Raw genomic sequence first — 18,025 nt, 5'->3', positions numbered from 1 at the left:
TCTGTGGTCAGAGTGGTGGTTTCCTCCACTCTGTCATGTAGCTGGTGTGTGTTTCTGTCATTGAACTTACTATACTGTATTCCATGCGGTTGGATGTCTGTCTCTGTGAGGATGAGGCCTGTATCTTATTCCCTGTCTAATCCATTCTCAGCATTCCTACCACACTTCTGGTTCTAAACACAAATCCAGGTATGTTCTTCTCCTTCACTGAATTCTTTAATGGCTCTCCATTTGCCCATAGTGTGACGTGAGGCGCCTTGTCATCCAACAGCAGTGACTTGCTCTCTCGCATCGTCTCCCACCATGTCTTTCCACCTCTTCCATCCCCTGACCGGTTATCTTGCCATACACTGAATGCAGCCCCGTTTAACATGCCATGTATTTTTGGGTTTGTCTGCCTCCTTCTCTCAACATAAGCTTCATCACATGGATAATGAGGCATTAAAGATTTTTGTCTTTAAATTAACTGTTGTATTTCTACCATCTTAGAACAGGACCTTGCACCTCAACAGGTGCTTGAGGTAAATTTGCAGGCAATGAATGAATTTTTTTAAAGCCAACCTATCTTCACCTAAGTAAATATACCAGGATTGCTATTTAGTGCCTCCCATGAGCCAGAAATTGTGTCTGTTACTATTTTTGGTCAGATTGAGAGTCTGTTTCTCAGAATTGAAAAAAAAAGATTTTTTTGGTTCGTTTTATTCAAGCCTTTAGAACATTGGTGGCTAATCAGATATTGGCAGAGAGGAATCAGTTGTTGATGACTTGCTTCAATAAGAATATGATGTAATGGATATATTGAGAAATTATATTCTAGGTAACATTTTTCTTTAAGTAAGGAATAAGAAATCAAGTTATCTTCCCTCAGCAGCTGGTCTATAAACAGAAATCTCTATGTAGCTGAACCATTTAGTTTTTCCTTATGTTCTGTGATCATAAATACTGAATTACCATAGATTGCACAGAATGCAGATTTCTACCAAAAATAAAAGGTCGTTCCTTATTTTAGGTTGCTAATTTTTTTTTTCACTATTCAAATTTATTTCAAGTTGCAATTCAGTGCTTGGAGACAGTTTTTAAAATCAGCCCAGAAGATACCCATCTAGCAGTTTCACAGCCTCTGACAGAAATGTTCACCAATTCCTTCTGTAAGGTAAGCTGTCACTGTTTTCTCATTAGTATCTGATTTAAGTATGACTACGATATTACGTTGTTAACATCTGAGGGGCTAGGCCTTTACGTAAATAACCTCCTCCTTGAGCATAAGGTCGATAGTCCACATGGAGATGATTTGGGACCTAAAATATAACTTTTAATGTGCTTTAGATTTTCATGTTAGTAGCTATGAGCATCCTCTCACCTTCATTCATTCATTCATTCATTCATTCATTTTAAAGATTTTATTTATTCGTGAGAGACACAGGGAGGCAGACACACAGGCAGAGGGAGAAGCAGCCTCCATGCAGGAGCCCGACCCCCGGGCTCCAGGATCATGCCCTGGGCTTAAGGCTGTGCTAATCTGCTGAGCCACCTGGGCTGCCCTCACCTTCTTTTATATTTAATGATATGTCTTAGTTGCTTTTTAAGTCCTTTCTAATACCTGAGCATTTTTTAGATTTCTGACATGGAATAAAACATGGAATACAAGTTAAAAAAATTTTCCTGTTTATAAAGCAACTATGTAGAAATACATTCATCAGGAATTGAATCATCATTTGAAGCATATTTAAATTGGGCCATTGATAGGGCTCTTTAAACAGGGAAGGTTCAAGGTCATTGTGCAAAAGTAATGCCAAACATCAAATTTTCTGATCTGTGCTCTTGAGAACTGTTTACGATAATGGTCTTGGGTTTCTGGCCTTTTCAGGGAATATGGAACATAAATTTGTCTGAAAAAAAAATGTTTTTAAAGACAGTTTGCTTGCTTGCTTTTTCTGAGAAACAGCATAAACAGGAAGCAGGGAGGGGTAGAAGGAGAGGAGGAAGAGAGAATGTAAGCAGGCTCCATGCCTCCTGTGGAGCCCGATGGGGGCTCAATCTCACAACCCTGAAATCATGACCTGAGCCAAAATCAAGAGTCTGACACTTAACTGACAGAGCCACCCAGGCTCCCCTTAACCTGTCTGAAAAATGTTAAGGTTACTGAGTTTAGGGCCCTGGAATGACCTCTGATGTGTTTTGTCATTTCATTTTGGTGCCTCATGAAGTCCTTTTGTTACTCTGGTTCTGTATTCGAGCTTCAATATGGATTGAGGAACTCGGGCGAGAGGCTGAGGCATGTGGTATTATACTTCATACTGGCAGGGATGTTGCTGAGACTACCACATTGACTGTAGAACTTGTTGGAAGAGGTTCTGAGAGTTGCAATGAAGACGGCAATTTGGCAGTATACTGTTGTCTCTATACTTGGAAAAAAGAATAATGCAGTTATCAGACAGATCAATTCTGATTCAATGATAAAGCTGTAAAGAGATAGTGACATGTCTGTGTGCTCCCCATCACAGGATTCCCCGGTTCTTCTCTTTGGTTGCTGTGGTTTTTTTGATTGCTGGGCTTCTGGCCTCCTTAGGGAACTCCATTTCAGTGGCTGGATATGCCCCTGGTTAAAGTTGACTTTATTTAACTCATAGATTCCCAAGAGTCCTGTGCTTCAGACAACACTTGGATTTGCTCACTCCTTAGTGTCTGTCACTGTTGACCTCATACTAGAGATCAGAACTCTTTTTTGCCTCCCAGGAAGCTCAAGTTGACTCTTGCACTCTGTTTAAATAGGGCTCTGTTTTGGGATGCCTGGGTGGCTCAGTGGTTGAGCATCTGCCTTTGGGGGCGTGATCCCGGGGTCCTGAGATCGAGTCCCACATCAGGCTCCCTGCAGGGAGCCTGCTTCTCCCTCTGCCTGTGTCTCTGCCTCTCTTTGTGTCTCTCATGAATAAATAAATAAAGTCTTTTTTAAAAAAATAGGACTCTTTTCTTTCTCTCTTACTATTTTCCTCTGATTGTATTTAATCATAAAATTTTTTTACTTACTATTTTTAAAATATAATTTCTTGGAACTGGCTCCATTGTGTATCTGCATAGTGTTATTTGTGGTGTCAGTCCTCTGTTACTCCATTTTAACAGCAGCAATTTCATCACATGTGTGTTTGTTAGCAGAGTAACCCAGAGAGTCCAAAACTTGCCTGAATCAGTATCAAGACTTATAATTAAATAAATTATTTGTCTCTATTCAGCCATAAAAAGGAAAGAAATCTTGCCGTTTGTAACAACATAGTGGAGGGTATTATGCTAAGTGAAATAAGTCATTCAGGGGAAAGATAAATGCCAGATGATTTCACTTATATGTGGAATCTAAAAGGCACACAAATAAGCAAAGGGAAAAAAAAGAAGCGAGAGAGAGAGAGAGAGACAAACCCAGAAACAGACTCCTCACTATAGAGAACAAAGGGATGGTTACCAGAGGGAAGGAGGGTGATGTGGTGGGTGAAATAGGTGATGGGGATTAAGGAGTGTGCTTGTGATGAGCGCCAGGTGTTGTATGGAAGTATTGAATTACTGTGTCGTATACCTGAAACAAATATAATACTGAAGTTAACTGGAATTAAAATAAAAACTTAAGAAAAAAAGAAATTATTTGTCCCACCAAGTGTCCTTGGTTGTTATGTTGATTGTTTTAGTTTTAGGATACTGTTCTTGTGTTTTTCCTCCCAGTTAAGTTTATATCCCAAATGGATTCATTCCTTTTATGTAAAGTAGGTGACAATCATCCCCACATTATAGGCTGCTTAAATGTATTCGGTGAATATGAGAATTAGTTTTCAAAGTTGTACAACTGTGGCAATCTCATTAAACTAATTCAGGAGGATTTAAAAGACAAAATGGATTAGAGGTCATTTTTCAATATGCCACTTTTCTGACTCAAAAAGTCACTTTTTCCCCATGCATTAACTGCCCAGGCGAAATAGAAGGAACCCTGACAGCAAGTACCGCAGGGCAGTGTCGTGTGTCCTTGATAAATGTCTATCCTCGGAGACTGTAGTCAGTTTTAAGTAGTGACTTCTAGTTACCAGGATTCCCATTTTGATTTTATACTTTGTTATTCTAATACTTTATGTTTAGAAAAACTGATTAGTAGAGAAGGATTACAAAAAATAAGAACAACTCATATGCTTGATGAATGATTTCATACTTGAGAATATTTTTGTGTAATTAGCAAAGTATATTTCCAGTGTTAGAGTTACCAAGTTTCTTAAAACTTTAGTCAAGACAAATAACATGGTGGATATATTCTAAATGTAGTACATAGGTATATTAGCTACAAACTATGTTTTCTTGAAAACTGTAGACGAAAAAAAACTGTAGACGTATTCATGAACTTCAGAGTCAAGTGTAAAAGCACAGTTTTTAAAAGCTCTTTCAAAACTGGAGAAGTGCATTGTGTTTCCAGGGCCACTTGAGATACTTCTGCAGACACCTTTGGTTTGAGCCTTAGGAATGCAAAGGAGGTTTGAGGATGATAGTACGTACTGAAAACAGAAAATGTACATTGTTTTTTATTTTATGATGATATTATTATATATCCATTGTTTTAAAAAATTGGTCAACATGGAAAGATTTAAAGAAGAAACTGAAAATTTGATCTCCAAATATTATGGTTAACCTTTTGTGCTAGACCTTTCCTGTCTTTGTTTTTTAGCCTGTGTGCGCATCTGTGTGTGTGTGTGTGTGTATGTGTGCATGCGCAAATATTTGAATAATAGGAGCATATTATTAATGCTTCTTTTTGTCAGCTGTGAATTTGACTTAGTAGGGTATCTCTTCAGATATTAACATTATATTTCAAGATTTTCACTAATATAAACAATCTCTTGAGTATATTCCTATTCCTATTCTTTGCATAGGAATATTTAACCAGAATTTAATAGAATTTATTAGGAATTTGAGAACAACAAAGCTTCCCAACTATAGCTAATATATAATTTGAATAACAAAATATCCTGTTTTATTTTTTAATATGATGAATATATTTTCAGGAGCATGTTCCTAAACAGTGAAGCATTTTCATTCACTAAAAATATATTTGTCAATAAAATACATAGTAAACTTATAGCCTAAATGTAAACTACTCAATTTATCTCCATTACCCATATATAATATACATTTATTTTATGCTTATACTATTTTATATAGTATATGCTTATACTATTATACTATTTTAAATATACTGATTATTTATATTTGTTGTGCATGAAGTTGGATTTTTTGATCTAGGAAAAGCAAGTAAAAAATTTTGATTCAGATTATCTTCTAGAGAAATTCTACATATTCATTTTCCTAATAAAAAGTATGTGAAAAAAAATAAAGTATGTGAGAGGACTTTTCCCCTATTTCTTTCTAACCATCTTATTTACAGTTAAATTTCATCACATGTAATTACAGAAGAGTTATGGTAATACAAGTTATTCATTATTATAGTTCTGTGGGATGACTCCTTTTTTATGTGGCTAAATGGAAATACATTGATTTTTATTTAATTTCAGAATGACATAATGCCTCTCTCCAACTCAGTGCCTGAAGATGTGGGAAAAGCTGACCAATTAAAAGATGAAGGTGAGTATTCCATAGAGAAATTACTTATTTCGTAAAACTTTCTGAAACTCTGGAGAAAATGACTTTGTCAATTAAGATTCTGGTTTACACTGCCAAGGCTGGATTGTTGCAAAACCAACATGGTATTTGTGAAACAGAAATAAATGTGATAGGTAGGAAGCCTAGAAACATAGTATGGCTTGTTAGCAATATAGTTATGCCTTGCTTCAAGAAAAGCAGATCTGGTGTGAATAAAACTTGGAAAACAAATATCCTAAGGGGTGATTACTTATAATGATTACTTATAACTGAACTTGCTAAGTGTACTCTAGGATCCCAAATTCTTTTTTATGCTTAAAGAAGATGAAAATAATTTTCAGTATTATTTTAACTTTCATATAGATTTAGTATTTTCAATTCTTTGAAATTTGTTCATGGCAATTGACTTAAGTATTACCCAGCACATTTAATTACTGCATTATTACATCTTCTAATAGTGGCTTTTAAAGCATTCTTAGTTTTTTTTTTTTTTTTTTTTTAAGATTTATTTATTTCTTTATTCATGAGAAACACACAGAGAGAGGCACAGACATAGGCAGAGGGAGAAGCAGGTTCCCTATGTCAAGTTTGGCAAACAAGATTTGTACTGAGAAATTGGAGGGCAGGGTTTTGATATTAGCAGTGAATGAGAGCCAGGATATTCCTTGTCCTTTAGGCCGAGAGTTATTAGGGAATATTCCACGTTAAGAAGCTATCCTAACTTGGTTCAGAACCATTTTCCTGGGCTTTTACTTGCACTGAAGAAGGTAGTTTAGTTAAAAAAAAAAATGGTGTCTGAAAAGGTAGATATGGAGGAAGTATGCTTTTCCTACTCCTTGGGCCTTATCCTCTCTATTAAATTTATAAATATACACCTATATCATTGTTTTTAATGGCTCCATAGTGTTCCATGGTACTGTAAGACCATGATTTACTGACCTAGACAGATAATTTTATAATCCTAAGTAAACTCTTAATATCTTTGTCTGCATTTTTACTGTTATGTGATTGTTGTCATAGGATTACATCATAGAGTTCTGTATTTCCAACAAATACTGCTTTCAATGTTCAATTTCTTTTTTCCTCTAAGAAATGATACTATGACAGGGCCTTAAAATTTTAGAATGACAACTTTCGTAAATTACATGCAAATTCAGCAACAACTAGGGGTGCCTGAGTGGCTCAGTTGGTTAAGCATCTGCCTTCATCTCAGGTCATGATCCCAGAGTCCCGGGATTGAGCCCTGCTCAGTGGGGAGTCTGCTTTTCCCTCTCCCTCTCCCTCCCCCCAACTCGTGCTCCCTCAAATAAATAAATAAAATCTTTTTTTTTTTAAATGACAACCAGATCCTCGTTGTCTTTGAATCAAGAGTACTCTCCAAAGAATTTGAATTTATATTATCCAGATAGAAATGCATTTTCTATATATTTAGTTTCTAATTGGAACAATTTAACCTGATGTTTTCTGCCTTGCTCAGAGATTTGTAGTATATGAAGTCACTGAAGATAATATTGAATAGATGGCAATTTGAAATTTTATTTTTGTCCCTCACGTTTATTCTCTCTGCGGGAGATTGTGATCCCCACACGGTTTGCTATGATATGCTCAATGCTGGTAAGATGAGGATTAGGAGGTAATGCAGAGAGTTATTTATTGTTCCAGCCTGGGTAACTGAACTCCTCCTGCTTTTGCTGTTAACTGAAAGCTTTTATTCTTTGTTTTCACTAAGACCTGTCACATTTAAGACATGTAACACACAAAGTTAAAGCAACTGTTTTTATTTTATTTTATTTATTTATTTTATTTTATTTATTTTAGAGACAGAATGTGAGCTGGGAGTAGGTGGGAAGGGAAGAAGGAGAGGAAGAGAATATCAAGCAGGCTCCATACCCAATGCAGAGCCCCACAAGGGGCTCAGTCTTACAACCCTGAGATTGTGACCTGAGCTGAAATCAAGAGTTGAATGCTTAACCAACTGAGCCATCCAGGCACCCCAGCAATTGTTTTTACACAGGATTTGCTATTCCTGTGAAAACTAATGTCCATTGTAGATTGTCAAGCATAAGGTTATTCCAGGCTGTGTGTTCCACTTATCTGTGTCAATCAAGGCTTCTAGCCAGCTGGTCCCTTCCTGAAAAGCTGCTTTCAAATATTTTTATGTGTTTGTTTCTGAAGAGCTGCAGTAAGACCAGACAAAACCAAGATGGTTTCATTTCTGTCATTTTCTGACACATCACAAAAGTATAGGCATATCTTATAGGTTATCTTGATAATTAAAGGAGACAATTTCATAGGAGACTACCACATAAGCATAAAGTGCTATAATACATTTCTTCATTCGTGTTCTGAATGTTTGTATGTTAGATATTTTTTTTGTATGTTAGATATTTTGTGACTTTAGGCTTATTGTTAATATATATAAACGTATATATACATAGAGAATGTAGATACTTGATGGGGTGGTTTACAGGGAGACATACAACAGATTTTAAAATAATAATAATAACAACAATAATCATACTATATTGATGGACAATCCGTCACAACTGCTGACTCAGGAAAGGAACATGTGAGGCCAGCTGCTCTGTCCTTCAGAATCTCAAGGGGGCTGGACAATCAAGCACAGCTACTGGCTGAGTTTGCCAACACTGTCATGATCAAACTCAGATAAACTCTTGCAGGAATAGCCGATAATTCAAGAGAAGAGGGTTTGGAAAAGAAAAAGAAATTTATGTCAGGTACTGGCAGCAGAGGGAGTGGCAGCTCCAGTCTCAACAACCCACCTCTGTGCCCGCGAGGTCGACACCTGGAGTTTTATAGGGAGAGGGTCAGCGGGGTACGTGCAAGAGAGCAGCAGGCAGGGAGTGCGTGATCATGGCTGGGGATCAGTGTGTTTTTGGCACGTGATCACGGGCAGGGAAGGGGACCTGTGGGGTGTGGTCCCCTAGTCTTTCCCTTACTATCAGTGCATTTCTGGCCTGGTGGTTGGAATGTGGTGGTCACTGCACAACACCTTCATCATTGCCTCAAGAAAGTGTGGTAAGAAATAAGCACAGTGGATTTTAGTTAGAGCATGAGTTAAGTGGTCATGTCTATTTCTGGTTTTAAGTTTTGGGGTCTATGATGGAGCCAGAGGGCTCCCCAAGAACCCCAAGATGAAAAGGCCCAAGAGCAAAAAGATTCCACATAACCCAGAAAATTAAATCTTTTACACAGGGGAAGCAAACCTATATAAGTACCAGACCTACGTAGTTAATATCTTGCTCTGTCATAAAAAACTGTGTAATCGTCTTAGCTTCCTTAGAGGTTTTATAGTCATTACTTTTGGGGGGGTGAGGATCTAAATTATTTTTTTTTATTTTAAAAATATAGCTTTATTGAGGAATACTTGGGTGGTGCAATTGGTTGAGGATCCTACTCTTGGTTTTTGGGCTCATGTCATGATCTCAGGGTCTTGGGATCGAACCCTGCCTTGGGCTCCATGCTCAGTGGAGAGTCTGCCTTGAGATTCTTTTTCCTTCTACCTCTGTCCCTTCCCCCACTGGTGCTCTCTCTAAAATAAATAAATAAATCTTATAAAGAACAAAAATCCTCAGCTTCATTTGAGCTATAATTTGCATACCATGCAATTTGTGCCTTTAAAATGTACAAATTCATTGGTTTTATAGTATATTCACAGAATTGTACAACCATTACCATAATTACAGAACATTTTTATCATCTCAAAAAGAAGCCATGTACCTATTAGTGGTCACTGTTTTGTTTTGTTTTGTTTTGTTTAGAGAGAGAAAGTGTATGCACATGGGTGAGCAGAAGGGGGGTGGAGAGAGAATCCTAAGCAAAGCTCCATCCCACCACCCTGAGGTCATGATCTGAGTGGAAATCCAGAGTTGGATATATCTAACCGACTGAGCCTCTCAGGCGCCTGTCGTGGTCACTCTGTTCATTTCTGACTCTTAATTTGCAGTAACTTTTTGTGTGATTTTTAAAAATTAATTAATTAATTAATTAGAGAGTGGGAGAATGGTGGAGAGGGGCAGAAAGAGAATATTAAACAAGCTCCACATGGAGCCTGATGCAGGGTCTGGATCTCAATCTCACAACCCTGAGATCACAACCTGAGCCAAAATTAAGAATCAGATTTAACAGACTGAGCTGAGCCTCCCAGTCGCTGCACTTTTGCATGATTTTAGATGCTTTTGTCTACCTGCGTTTCCTTTAATCTTCCTGGTCCTTGCAAAGTACTTTCCTCCTTCTATTCAGTAGCTAATGATCTATTGAAAGACCAAGCTAATAGGAGAGCTTCTGGTTTAGAGAAAGTTGGAAGGAATAATACAGCCTTTTGTGATGTAAATCCTTCCTCTTAACCCCAGTGTTTTAAATTTTAGATTTTGAACAGTGGTTCTAATCAATGAGCAGGACACTTTTTTTCCATTTCATGGAATACAGAAGATAGCCAAAGGAAATCCCTTATTTTGCTGACTGGTTGTTATCCTAGTTAAATTATTTCCAGATGTATCTGTAGATCACCTTCTTGAAAATTAGTACCCTGTGGGCTAGCCCTGATACCTGAAATTCTGTCTTTCTAGAAACTAATGTCCTACAATCTCCTTTTAAAAATCTCTCTCTGGGGGATCCCTGGGTGGCTCAGCGGTTGAGTGCCAGCCTTTGGCCCAGGGCGTGATCCTGGAGACCCGGGATCGAGTCCCACATCAGGCTTCCTGCATGGAGCCTGCTTCTCCCTCTGCCTGTGTGTCTCTGCTTCTCTCTCTCTATCTTTCATGAATAAATAAATAAAATCTTAAAAAAAAAAAATCTCTCTCTGGAAGTGATAGGACATAAAAATATTATCTGCCAATAACATATTAACATGATTAATCATATCAGCTTACACAGCAGAGTTCTGAGGGCTTGGCTATTCAGCAGGTATATGTTTTGATGGGGAAGTAGTGACAGGGGGGGTCCAGACTGAGATGATGATTGTGAAGGATGTTGCATCTGGAATGGGGTGGGCCGCTCTAAAAAGAAAGGAGAGAGATGAAGTTAAGGAAGGTGAAAAGAGATTTCGCCACGAGATTTTCATAATTGTTGCATTTACTCACATTTTGTAGCCTGTATTTTATAGGGTATGCAAACATTAATTGTTTTAAGACTTTGCATTGTTAAAGTCATTCAAAAACACCATGGCTAAAGGAATATCAATTGTATAGTGCGATGGAACATTTATCTCTGAGGTCACTAAAAAATCATGTTGATGGGGCACCTGGCTGGCTCAGTTGGTAGGATATGTGGCTCTTGATCTTGTGGTCATGAATTCAAGTCCCACGTTGTGGTTAGAGTTTACTTAGAAAAAAAAAGAAAAATCATCTGGCTGACTTTCGTATTATTGTAGTTTCTATGAGTAAAATTTATCTTTCAGATTTTCTGTTTTTTGTTATATTGTACTTATTGTACATATTGATTGTTTCAGGCAATAACCACATGAAAGAAGAAAATTACGCTGCTGCCGTGGATTGTTACACACAGGCAATAGAACTGGATCCAAATAATGCGGTTTATTATTGCAACAGGTAACCTAGCACTATTGTGGTTTACAGTTCTTAAACTGTAATTTGCATTAATAGCTCTGAAGAACTGTAAAATTTATTTTGAAAAATTTGAAAGTTCAGAAAAATATAAAGAAGGAAAATAAAAACCTCATAAAATTACCACTTAGAGCTAATCACTGTTACTCACTAACCTTTAGGCATATTTTGTCTGATGGGAGTGTAATCGATTTTAGATTCATTGTTATTCAGTAGGCATATCATAAACATGTCCTTACTTTGTTGAAACTCTTCATAAACATTATTTAAATGGATACAAATTAGTCTGTTATTACCTCCTGATCTTTTTTATATTTCTAAATATAGTCACTGTGGCTAGCAAAAGGCACTCGCTATTTTTTAATAAGCGGATAAATGTACCTTAATTTATCTTATTTTAGTATTATTATTTTTAATGTACCTTACTTTACATAACTTCTGACCTATTGGCCACCTTGGAGGTTGTTCATTTTTTTTTTTCAATATGATGAAGCCACAGGGAACATCTTTGTTTCTCAAATTATTTTCTGAAATTTAGATGTTCTGGACTTTGGATTTATCCTTGGACCTGCTTTCATTTGGTTTAACAATGTAAACGGTTAACATTACTGTCGATGCTAATTGCAAAACTGTTCAGACTTCTTTGAAAATTGATTTCCTTCCCTAGGTTGTATGAGCATATCTGTTTTTACCATATTCTTTTCAGTACTAAGTACTTGAGTTTTTATTTATTATTGTTAATTTAATATTTTTATTTTAATAGTAATTCTTCTAATTTATATTTAATTACTGGCAAGGTCGAACATTTTTCAAATGTTGGCCGTTCAGGGTTTTTTTGTTTTTGTTTTTGTTTTTTTTTGTCTTTTTGTATTTTTGCCAGGTATGTATTATACCTGTCCTCCTCTTTTTTAACAGAGAGCCTAACCCTGATAGGTTGCATTTCCCCAGGCTCCTTTGTCACTTGGGTTTTGTCTTGGTTCAGCCACAGGAGGTGCTGGCAGGAGATTGGAGGGCAGAGGAGGAGAGAAGTCAGGGTATTTCTTCCCTTCTTTACAACAGGGTGTTTATCCAGCAGGGGCTGCTTCCCATCTTTGTCTCTGTCTCCCACCCAAGACAACTGCTGTGGTCCCAGCTTTTGCCAGGTGATGTTGGGTGTTGGACTGCACTTTGTCCTCTGTCTTAGGGATGGTGATGGCTTCCTGTTGTTCCTCATCTCTGGATTGCTGCACAACCCCCTACTTGGCATCTCAGCTCTCCGATCAACTATATAATGAATTCCCTGAACTAAATTAATCTATTTTAAATATTAAAGTTCCAATAGTACTTTCTGCAGTGATGGAACTCTTCTGTGTCTGCATTGTTCAATACAGTAGCCACTAGCCCAAGTGGCAATTGACCACTTGAAATGTGCCTAGTACAATTGAGAAAGTAAATTTTTAGTGTTTTATTGATTGAAGATCAATTTAAATTAATTTGAATTTTAGTGGCCACATGTTGCTTGTGGCTACTGTTCTGTACAACATAGCTGTATATTAAAGATATAATCCATTAGTCCTAATTGCACAGCTTACTGTTTGCCTTTTAATGTTTTTCATAAGTAAAAGTTGTAAATATTGATGTAGACAAGTTTATTTTTCCTTTCTTTTGAAGTCCATTCCAGTGTTTTTAATCTTAAACCTTTCCCTATTTGCAGACTAGGCAAATAACTTCTCTTATTTTTTCTTCACATTTAAATTTTATTACTGCAAGTGTGTTTTGGTGAATGATAGCTATTTTAACCAATTTGAAACTTCTTATGAAAGAAATATATAAAAATAACCTTTTATTATATAGTAAGTTCTTAGATTTGGAAGATATCTTTAAGTTAATTTGATCTAATCTTTCACTGAGTTATTCTTATCTTGTTTAGAATATTCATAGCCTTCTAAGGTAGTCCCTTCTCCCCCACCTTTTCTTCTGTGGTCCTATCTGTTGAAAAAGCCTTCCTTGTGTTGACACTGAATTTGTTTTCCCGAAACCCTCGTAGCTAATCTTAGTTGGCAGTTTTTATTTTTACTCTTAAGGACAATTACAGAACAATTATGATCTTTGTTTTTCATAATAGTACCTTACATTTTGAAGCTTGCTACCAAATTCACTTGAGTCCTTTTCTCCATATTATCTTTGCAGCTTCTTCAGTTATACTGCAGATAATAGTTTTATTTTCTGCACTGTTGCTCTAAACTTGTTCCAGTTTACCTGTATGTGTAGTTCCCAGGAATTTACACAGTGTTTCTGGAATTGGTCTGACCACAACAGTCTTATAGGGCTCTCATTTAACCTACCTCTAGATAACATACTTCAATATTAGCATTTTGTAGAATTATTTATTAATTTCATGTTTTGCTTTTGGCTTATTAAAATGTCTCTTCTTCACACATTCTCCTTATTTTGTCATTCAATCATATTTTCATTTGACAGCTTCTTGCAAAACACTTGCTGCATTACCAGTGCTGTCCCTGGAGGTATAGTTGGTGGTCTATACTCAAATGCGGGATCTTACATTTTATCCCCACAGAATTTTATCTTGTAACAGTCTCTTATGTGTATGACCCTTAATCTTTTTGGATAATTGGTAAAGTAACGTATTTGCTTTTTGCTCCTAGTTTCATGTCATCTACAAATTTAAGCATATATTATGTTATGTCAGTTATGATGTCAACTAAGAGAGCAATCATAGGGAAGTGGTTAAGAGCAAGGGTTCTGACTCAGAGTCTTTGAATTCTAATTTCTGGTTGTGGCGTTTACTAGGTATGTGACCTTGAGCAAGTTACCTAATATATGTATGCCTTAGTTTCCCCATTAGTAAAATGTGGATAATAGAATTTACCCTAGAGAACTGCTGTAGGAGATTAAATAGTTAATACATAAACAGTGCTAGGAAGCGGTCTCCTAAGTGTTGCACACAACAATATTATTATTGTATGATATTGCATAATTGTATGTTACAATGATAAAATTATTATTTAAATATTGTTTAAATATTATATCATTAATTCTGTGTTATATATTTAATGTCATTTATGCAATCTGGTGTGGGTTTTTTTTTTTTTTTTTTTTACTTTGATCAGAATATGAAGAGAGATCCAAATTTATCAGGGTCCAAATATTTGGCCATTTGTCTTTCTCTGATTTGCCAGTCTGGTAGCAAGCCTGTTAAACTAAAACAGGAAATGACGTTAGATGGGAATTGTTCTGAATTAATCTAGTGTCATTTATCTTCTTTTGGCAGAGAGGTCTTTTACATTTTTATGAAAAATTTTGAAGTCGAAAAGAAGTTTACAGTAAATACTCTTATAATCATCCACATCAAGATTTTGCCTTTAATATTTTAGTATATTTACTATGTCACATGTTTCATCCATTTGAACCCCTTTGTTTGTTAGTCTTATTTTTGCATTTCAAGGTAAATTGCAGCCACCTGTACACTTTCCCCCTAACTACTTTATCATGTGTGTCATTAATCTAGTTCAATATTTTGCATTTTTTTCTTTTGAGGTACAACTTGCAAGTAATAAAGTACACAAATCTCAACTGTACTTTGCCATAATTTTGACAAATGCATACATACACTTGTGTAACTCCCAACCCCCCGACCAAGATACTGAAAATTCTGCACGCCCCTTCAGCGTCAGTTGCCTAAAACACCAGGGGCAACCACTGTTTCATTTCCCTACTGTAGATTAGATTTGTTTTTTTGAGATTCCGCATAAAAGGAATCATACCATATGTATTTTTTTGTGAGAGACTGTTTTTGCTCAGGTTAATGGTTGCGAAGATTCACCCTGTTGTTGCTTATCTCAGTGGTTCTTTTAATTGCTCACTCATACTTTTGTTTGAATATACCACAGTTCGCTAAGCCATTTTCCTATTTATGGCCACCTGGGCTGCTTTTGGCTTTTGTTTTGTATTTTGTCCAGAATTTATCGTTGTTATTTGTGGAAGAGTTGGATCCATAAGGAAGCTAACTGTCCATCCTAGAAATCTTTTTTTTTACCAAAAAAATCCCTTTACTGATGTGTTCTAAAAATCTAGCCCAGGAAAATTAAAAATCCAAATAATTGTTGGAAATTGTTGGAAATTGTTCTGCAAGTATATTTTATTCTCTGTCATCAGATGACTATATAATGTTTTAATTTAGCTTATGAAACATTTGAAACAAAAACACTTAATTGTGTCACAAAATGTTAGGGCCAGATATAGGTGTTATCAGAAAATTGCTTGTTAATAGACCACAGTAAGCCATACAGTTTAACTATGACTATGGTAAATTGGAGCCTAAGTAAATCATTTATTTCAAATGAGATTAGGGTTCATGAATCATCGTCGTATGTTTACAAGTACTGGATTAAAAGAGATTCTTGGCAATACCTGTGCTTGCTTTTCATTTAATTATTGTTAAATCAAAACCAATGATCATGCTTATCTTTTTCATTTAAATTGTATCTTTTTTTTTCCTGAGGAGTTCAGTAATAGAACAAGCAATTTAATATTAAATAATTAGAAGACTTTATTTGTATATTTAATACAAATATTGAAAAAAGGTTCAGAAAAATTTTATTAGACCCTAGCAGTTATAAATATCTCAGTAGCCTATAGTCTTGCCAACTACCCCTGCATTTTTCTTAGCCAGCTGGCTGCCAAGAATTGGAAACTTGGAATAGTAGATTAAATCTTCCTTTTGATACACATTTTCACAGTTTTATTACTAATCAAAATATTCATATATTAAACTTGCTAGGATGAACTATAGTTTTCTTTTTATAGGAGTGCTGTTCTTATATGTTAGAAAATAATTATTTGGCACATTTCTTAACCAAGCCTTTCTTTTCTAGTATTTATCTTCTGTTTTAGCCTTTTAGATTCCTAGGGACGCTTTAGGTTCGACTTAGGTACCAAGAAAACCCTAGTTCTTCCCTGAAAATCTTTTATCAAATATTTTTATCAAAATCAAAAATAAATTTTTCCTTTTTTCTATACTTAGCCACGCACTGACCACGATGTATATCATTTATGTCAATTTATCGTATGTTGTGCCTTATTATATTTGCACGTTTGTTTTATTTTTTCAGGTGAAGGGCAGAGATGGGATCTTGTATCTTTTTGTATCCCTTATAATGCCTAGCACTGTGCCTCACAGGACTTCAGCCAATTTTTGTTGGATGCATGGAGGACTATAGAAGAACTATGAGAAATTCCCAGTGATCCTGAAGCGACGACAAGTGTTATATAACACTTGTGTATATAAAATAACAAATGACTGAGTATAGGCCTAAAACATTTCCAAGTACTTTATAATGTGAAATGATATTTTACAGTAAACTGGCTAACTTTCTGTGTCTTACATCACTAAACAGTATTCTTATTTCTTGTGTACAACCTTGTTGTTCAGCACATTACCCGTTTCTAGGGTGGGTAGGTGGTTGAAGGACTGAGACAATGAAAGGAATTAAAGGTGTACAGGAGAGAGATGGAGCATGATGGAGAGAATTTGTGCAGCGGCCTCTCAGGTGATGGGGAATTGAAGATGGAGCTAGATTTGATGGACAGGTGGAACATAGGTGGAGAATAGGGAAGGGCATATAGGTTGGAGAACATAGTATAAAAGGCACAGTTAGGTGGGACACCTGAGGGACTCAGCTGTTGAGCATCTGCCTTTGGCTCAGGTTGTGATCTCTGGGTCCCAGGATCAAGTCCCACATCGGGATCCCTGCAGGGAGCCTGCATCTCCCTCTGCCTGTGTCTCTACCTCTCTCTCTCTCTCTTTCTTTTTCTCTGTCTCTAATGAACAAATAAATAAAATCTTAAAAAAAATATATATATATATATATTTAATACCTAGCATAGTTCTAAGCTTTGAATATTTGCTTCTTTCAAAAACAGTGTAATTCCTACATGTAAAAATAGGTTTTTGCCATAAGTTACATATGACATACAGTATGGGAGAAATAAGTTACCTGTGATTTTTCTATCTGCCTTATTTTCTATAAAAATAGAACCAAGTTATATTCCTACTCTTGCTCTAAACAAGGTAAAGAAGGCAAGGATGTCCGAAAACATGGTGACTGTGACGGTATTGTTCTGTTGGAATTTCATTAGTCATGCCCTGATAACCAGACAGCAGGGGCAGAGAGAGCGGCCACATTGATATTCAGTTCAGACACTGGCATGTCTGGCTTCATCTCACAGAAGATTTGAGTATAACCCAACTTTTCTTCCCTTTCCTGGCCTCAGAGGTTCAGCTCCCTGTCCTTGTCCTCTTTTTAAAGATCCTAGCTTGTAGTTTGTGGTGTGTAAAGCTAAAGCTATCAGGATGGAAACATAGCGAATCCTCTTCCCATCTACCCACCCTTGTTTCTGCGTCTGATTCTCCCGGCCTTATTCCCTGTCTTCTTCTTAGTGTCTGAAGCCAGAGATCAGCATGTCTTCCGCTCAGTTTACCTTTTCTGTCTACCTCCCCCGAGCTCCTTTGTTCCCGCCTCCATGACCATCACTATTCCCTTAGTCCAGGTTCTTAAATGTTGCTAAACTAGAGCTGTAGTGACTTCATTTGGCTTCTAGGGTCTACTTGTGCCCCCCGTCTCCAGTCTTCTGACAAAAACAGTCTTTTAAAAATGTGAAATGAATCATCTAACTCTTTCTGTTTGCTAGACCCAAATGCCTACATTATCAAATGTAAATTCCTCAGCATGCATGATGCTTAAGATCTCTTAGAATATAGGCATTTTCTTTTTTAAAATTCCATTATTTTCACTGTTCTTCCTACCTAGCTATTC

General features: G+C 36.4%; 1 protein-coding gene across 5 annotated transcripts in view; it reads left to right on the top strand.

Moving 5' to 3' along the window:
- Positions 1-18,025, top strand: part of SGTB (small glutamine rich tetratricopeptide repeat containing beta) — a 47,430-nt gene that overhangs the window by 9,074 nt on the left and 20,331 nt on the right. For all 5 annotated transcript variants that reach the window (XR_005355612.1, XR_005355611.1, XR_005355610.1 and 2 more), the window contains 3 exons: positions 1,050-1,153; positions 5,538-5,607; positions 11,096-11,195. Coding sequence is in view for 2 of the 5 variants with exons in the window: in XM_038530746.1 (XP_038386674.1) it covers positions 1,050-1,153; positions 5,538-5,607; positions 11,096-11,195 (274 nt within the window). In the remaining 3 variants the exon portion in view is untranslated. The remainder of the gene's footprint in view (positions 1-1,049; positions 1,154-5,537; positions 5,608-11,095; positions 11,196-18,025) is intronic.

Source organism: Canis lupus, chromosome 2 (assembly GCF_011100685.1).
Source record: "Canis lupus familiaris isolate Mischka breed German Shepherd chromosome 2, alternate assembly UU_Cfam_GSD_1.0, whole genome shotgun sequence".
Taxonomy (NCBI): domain Eukaryota; kingdom Metazoa; phylum Chordata; class Mammalia; order Carnivora; family Canidae; genus Canis; species Canis lupus.
This window is presented reverse-complemented; position numbering and strand designations above follow the sequence as displayed.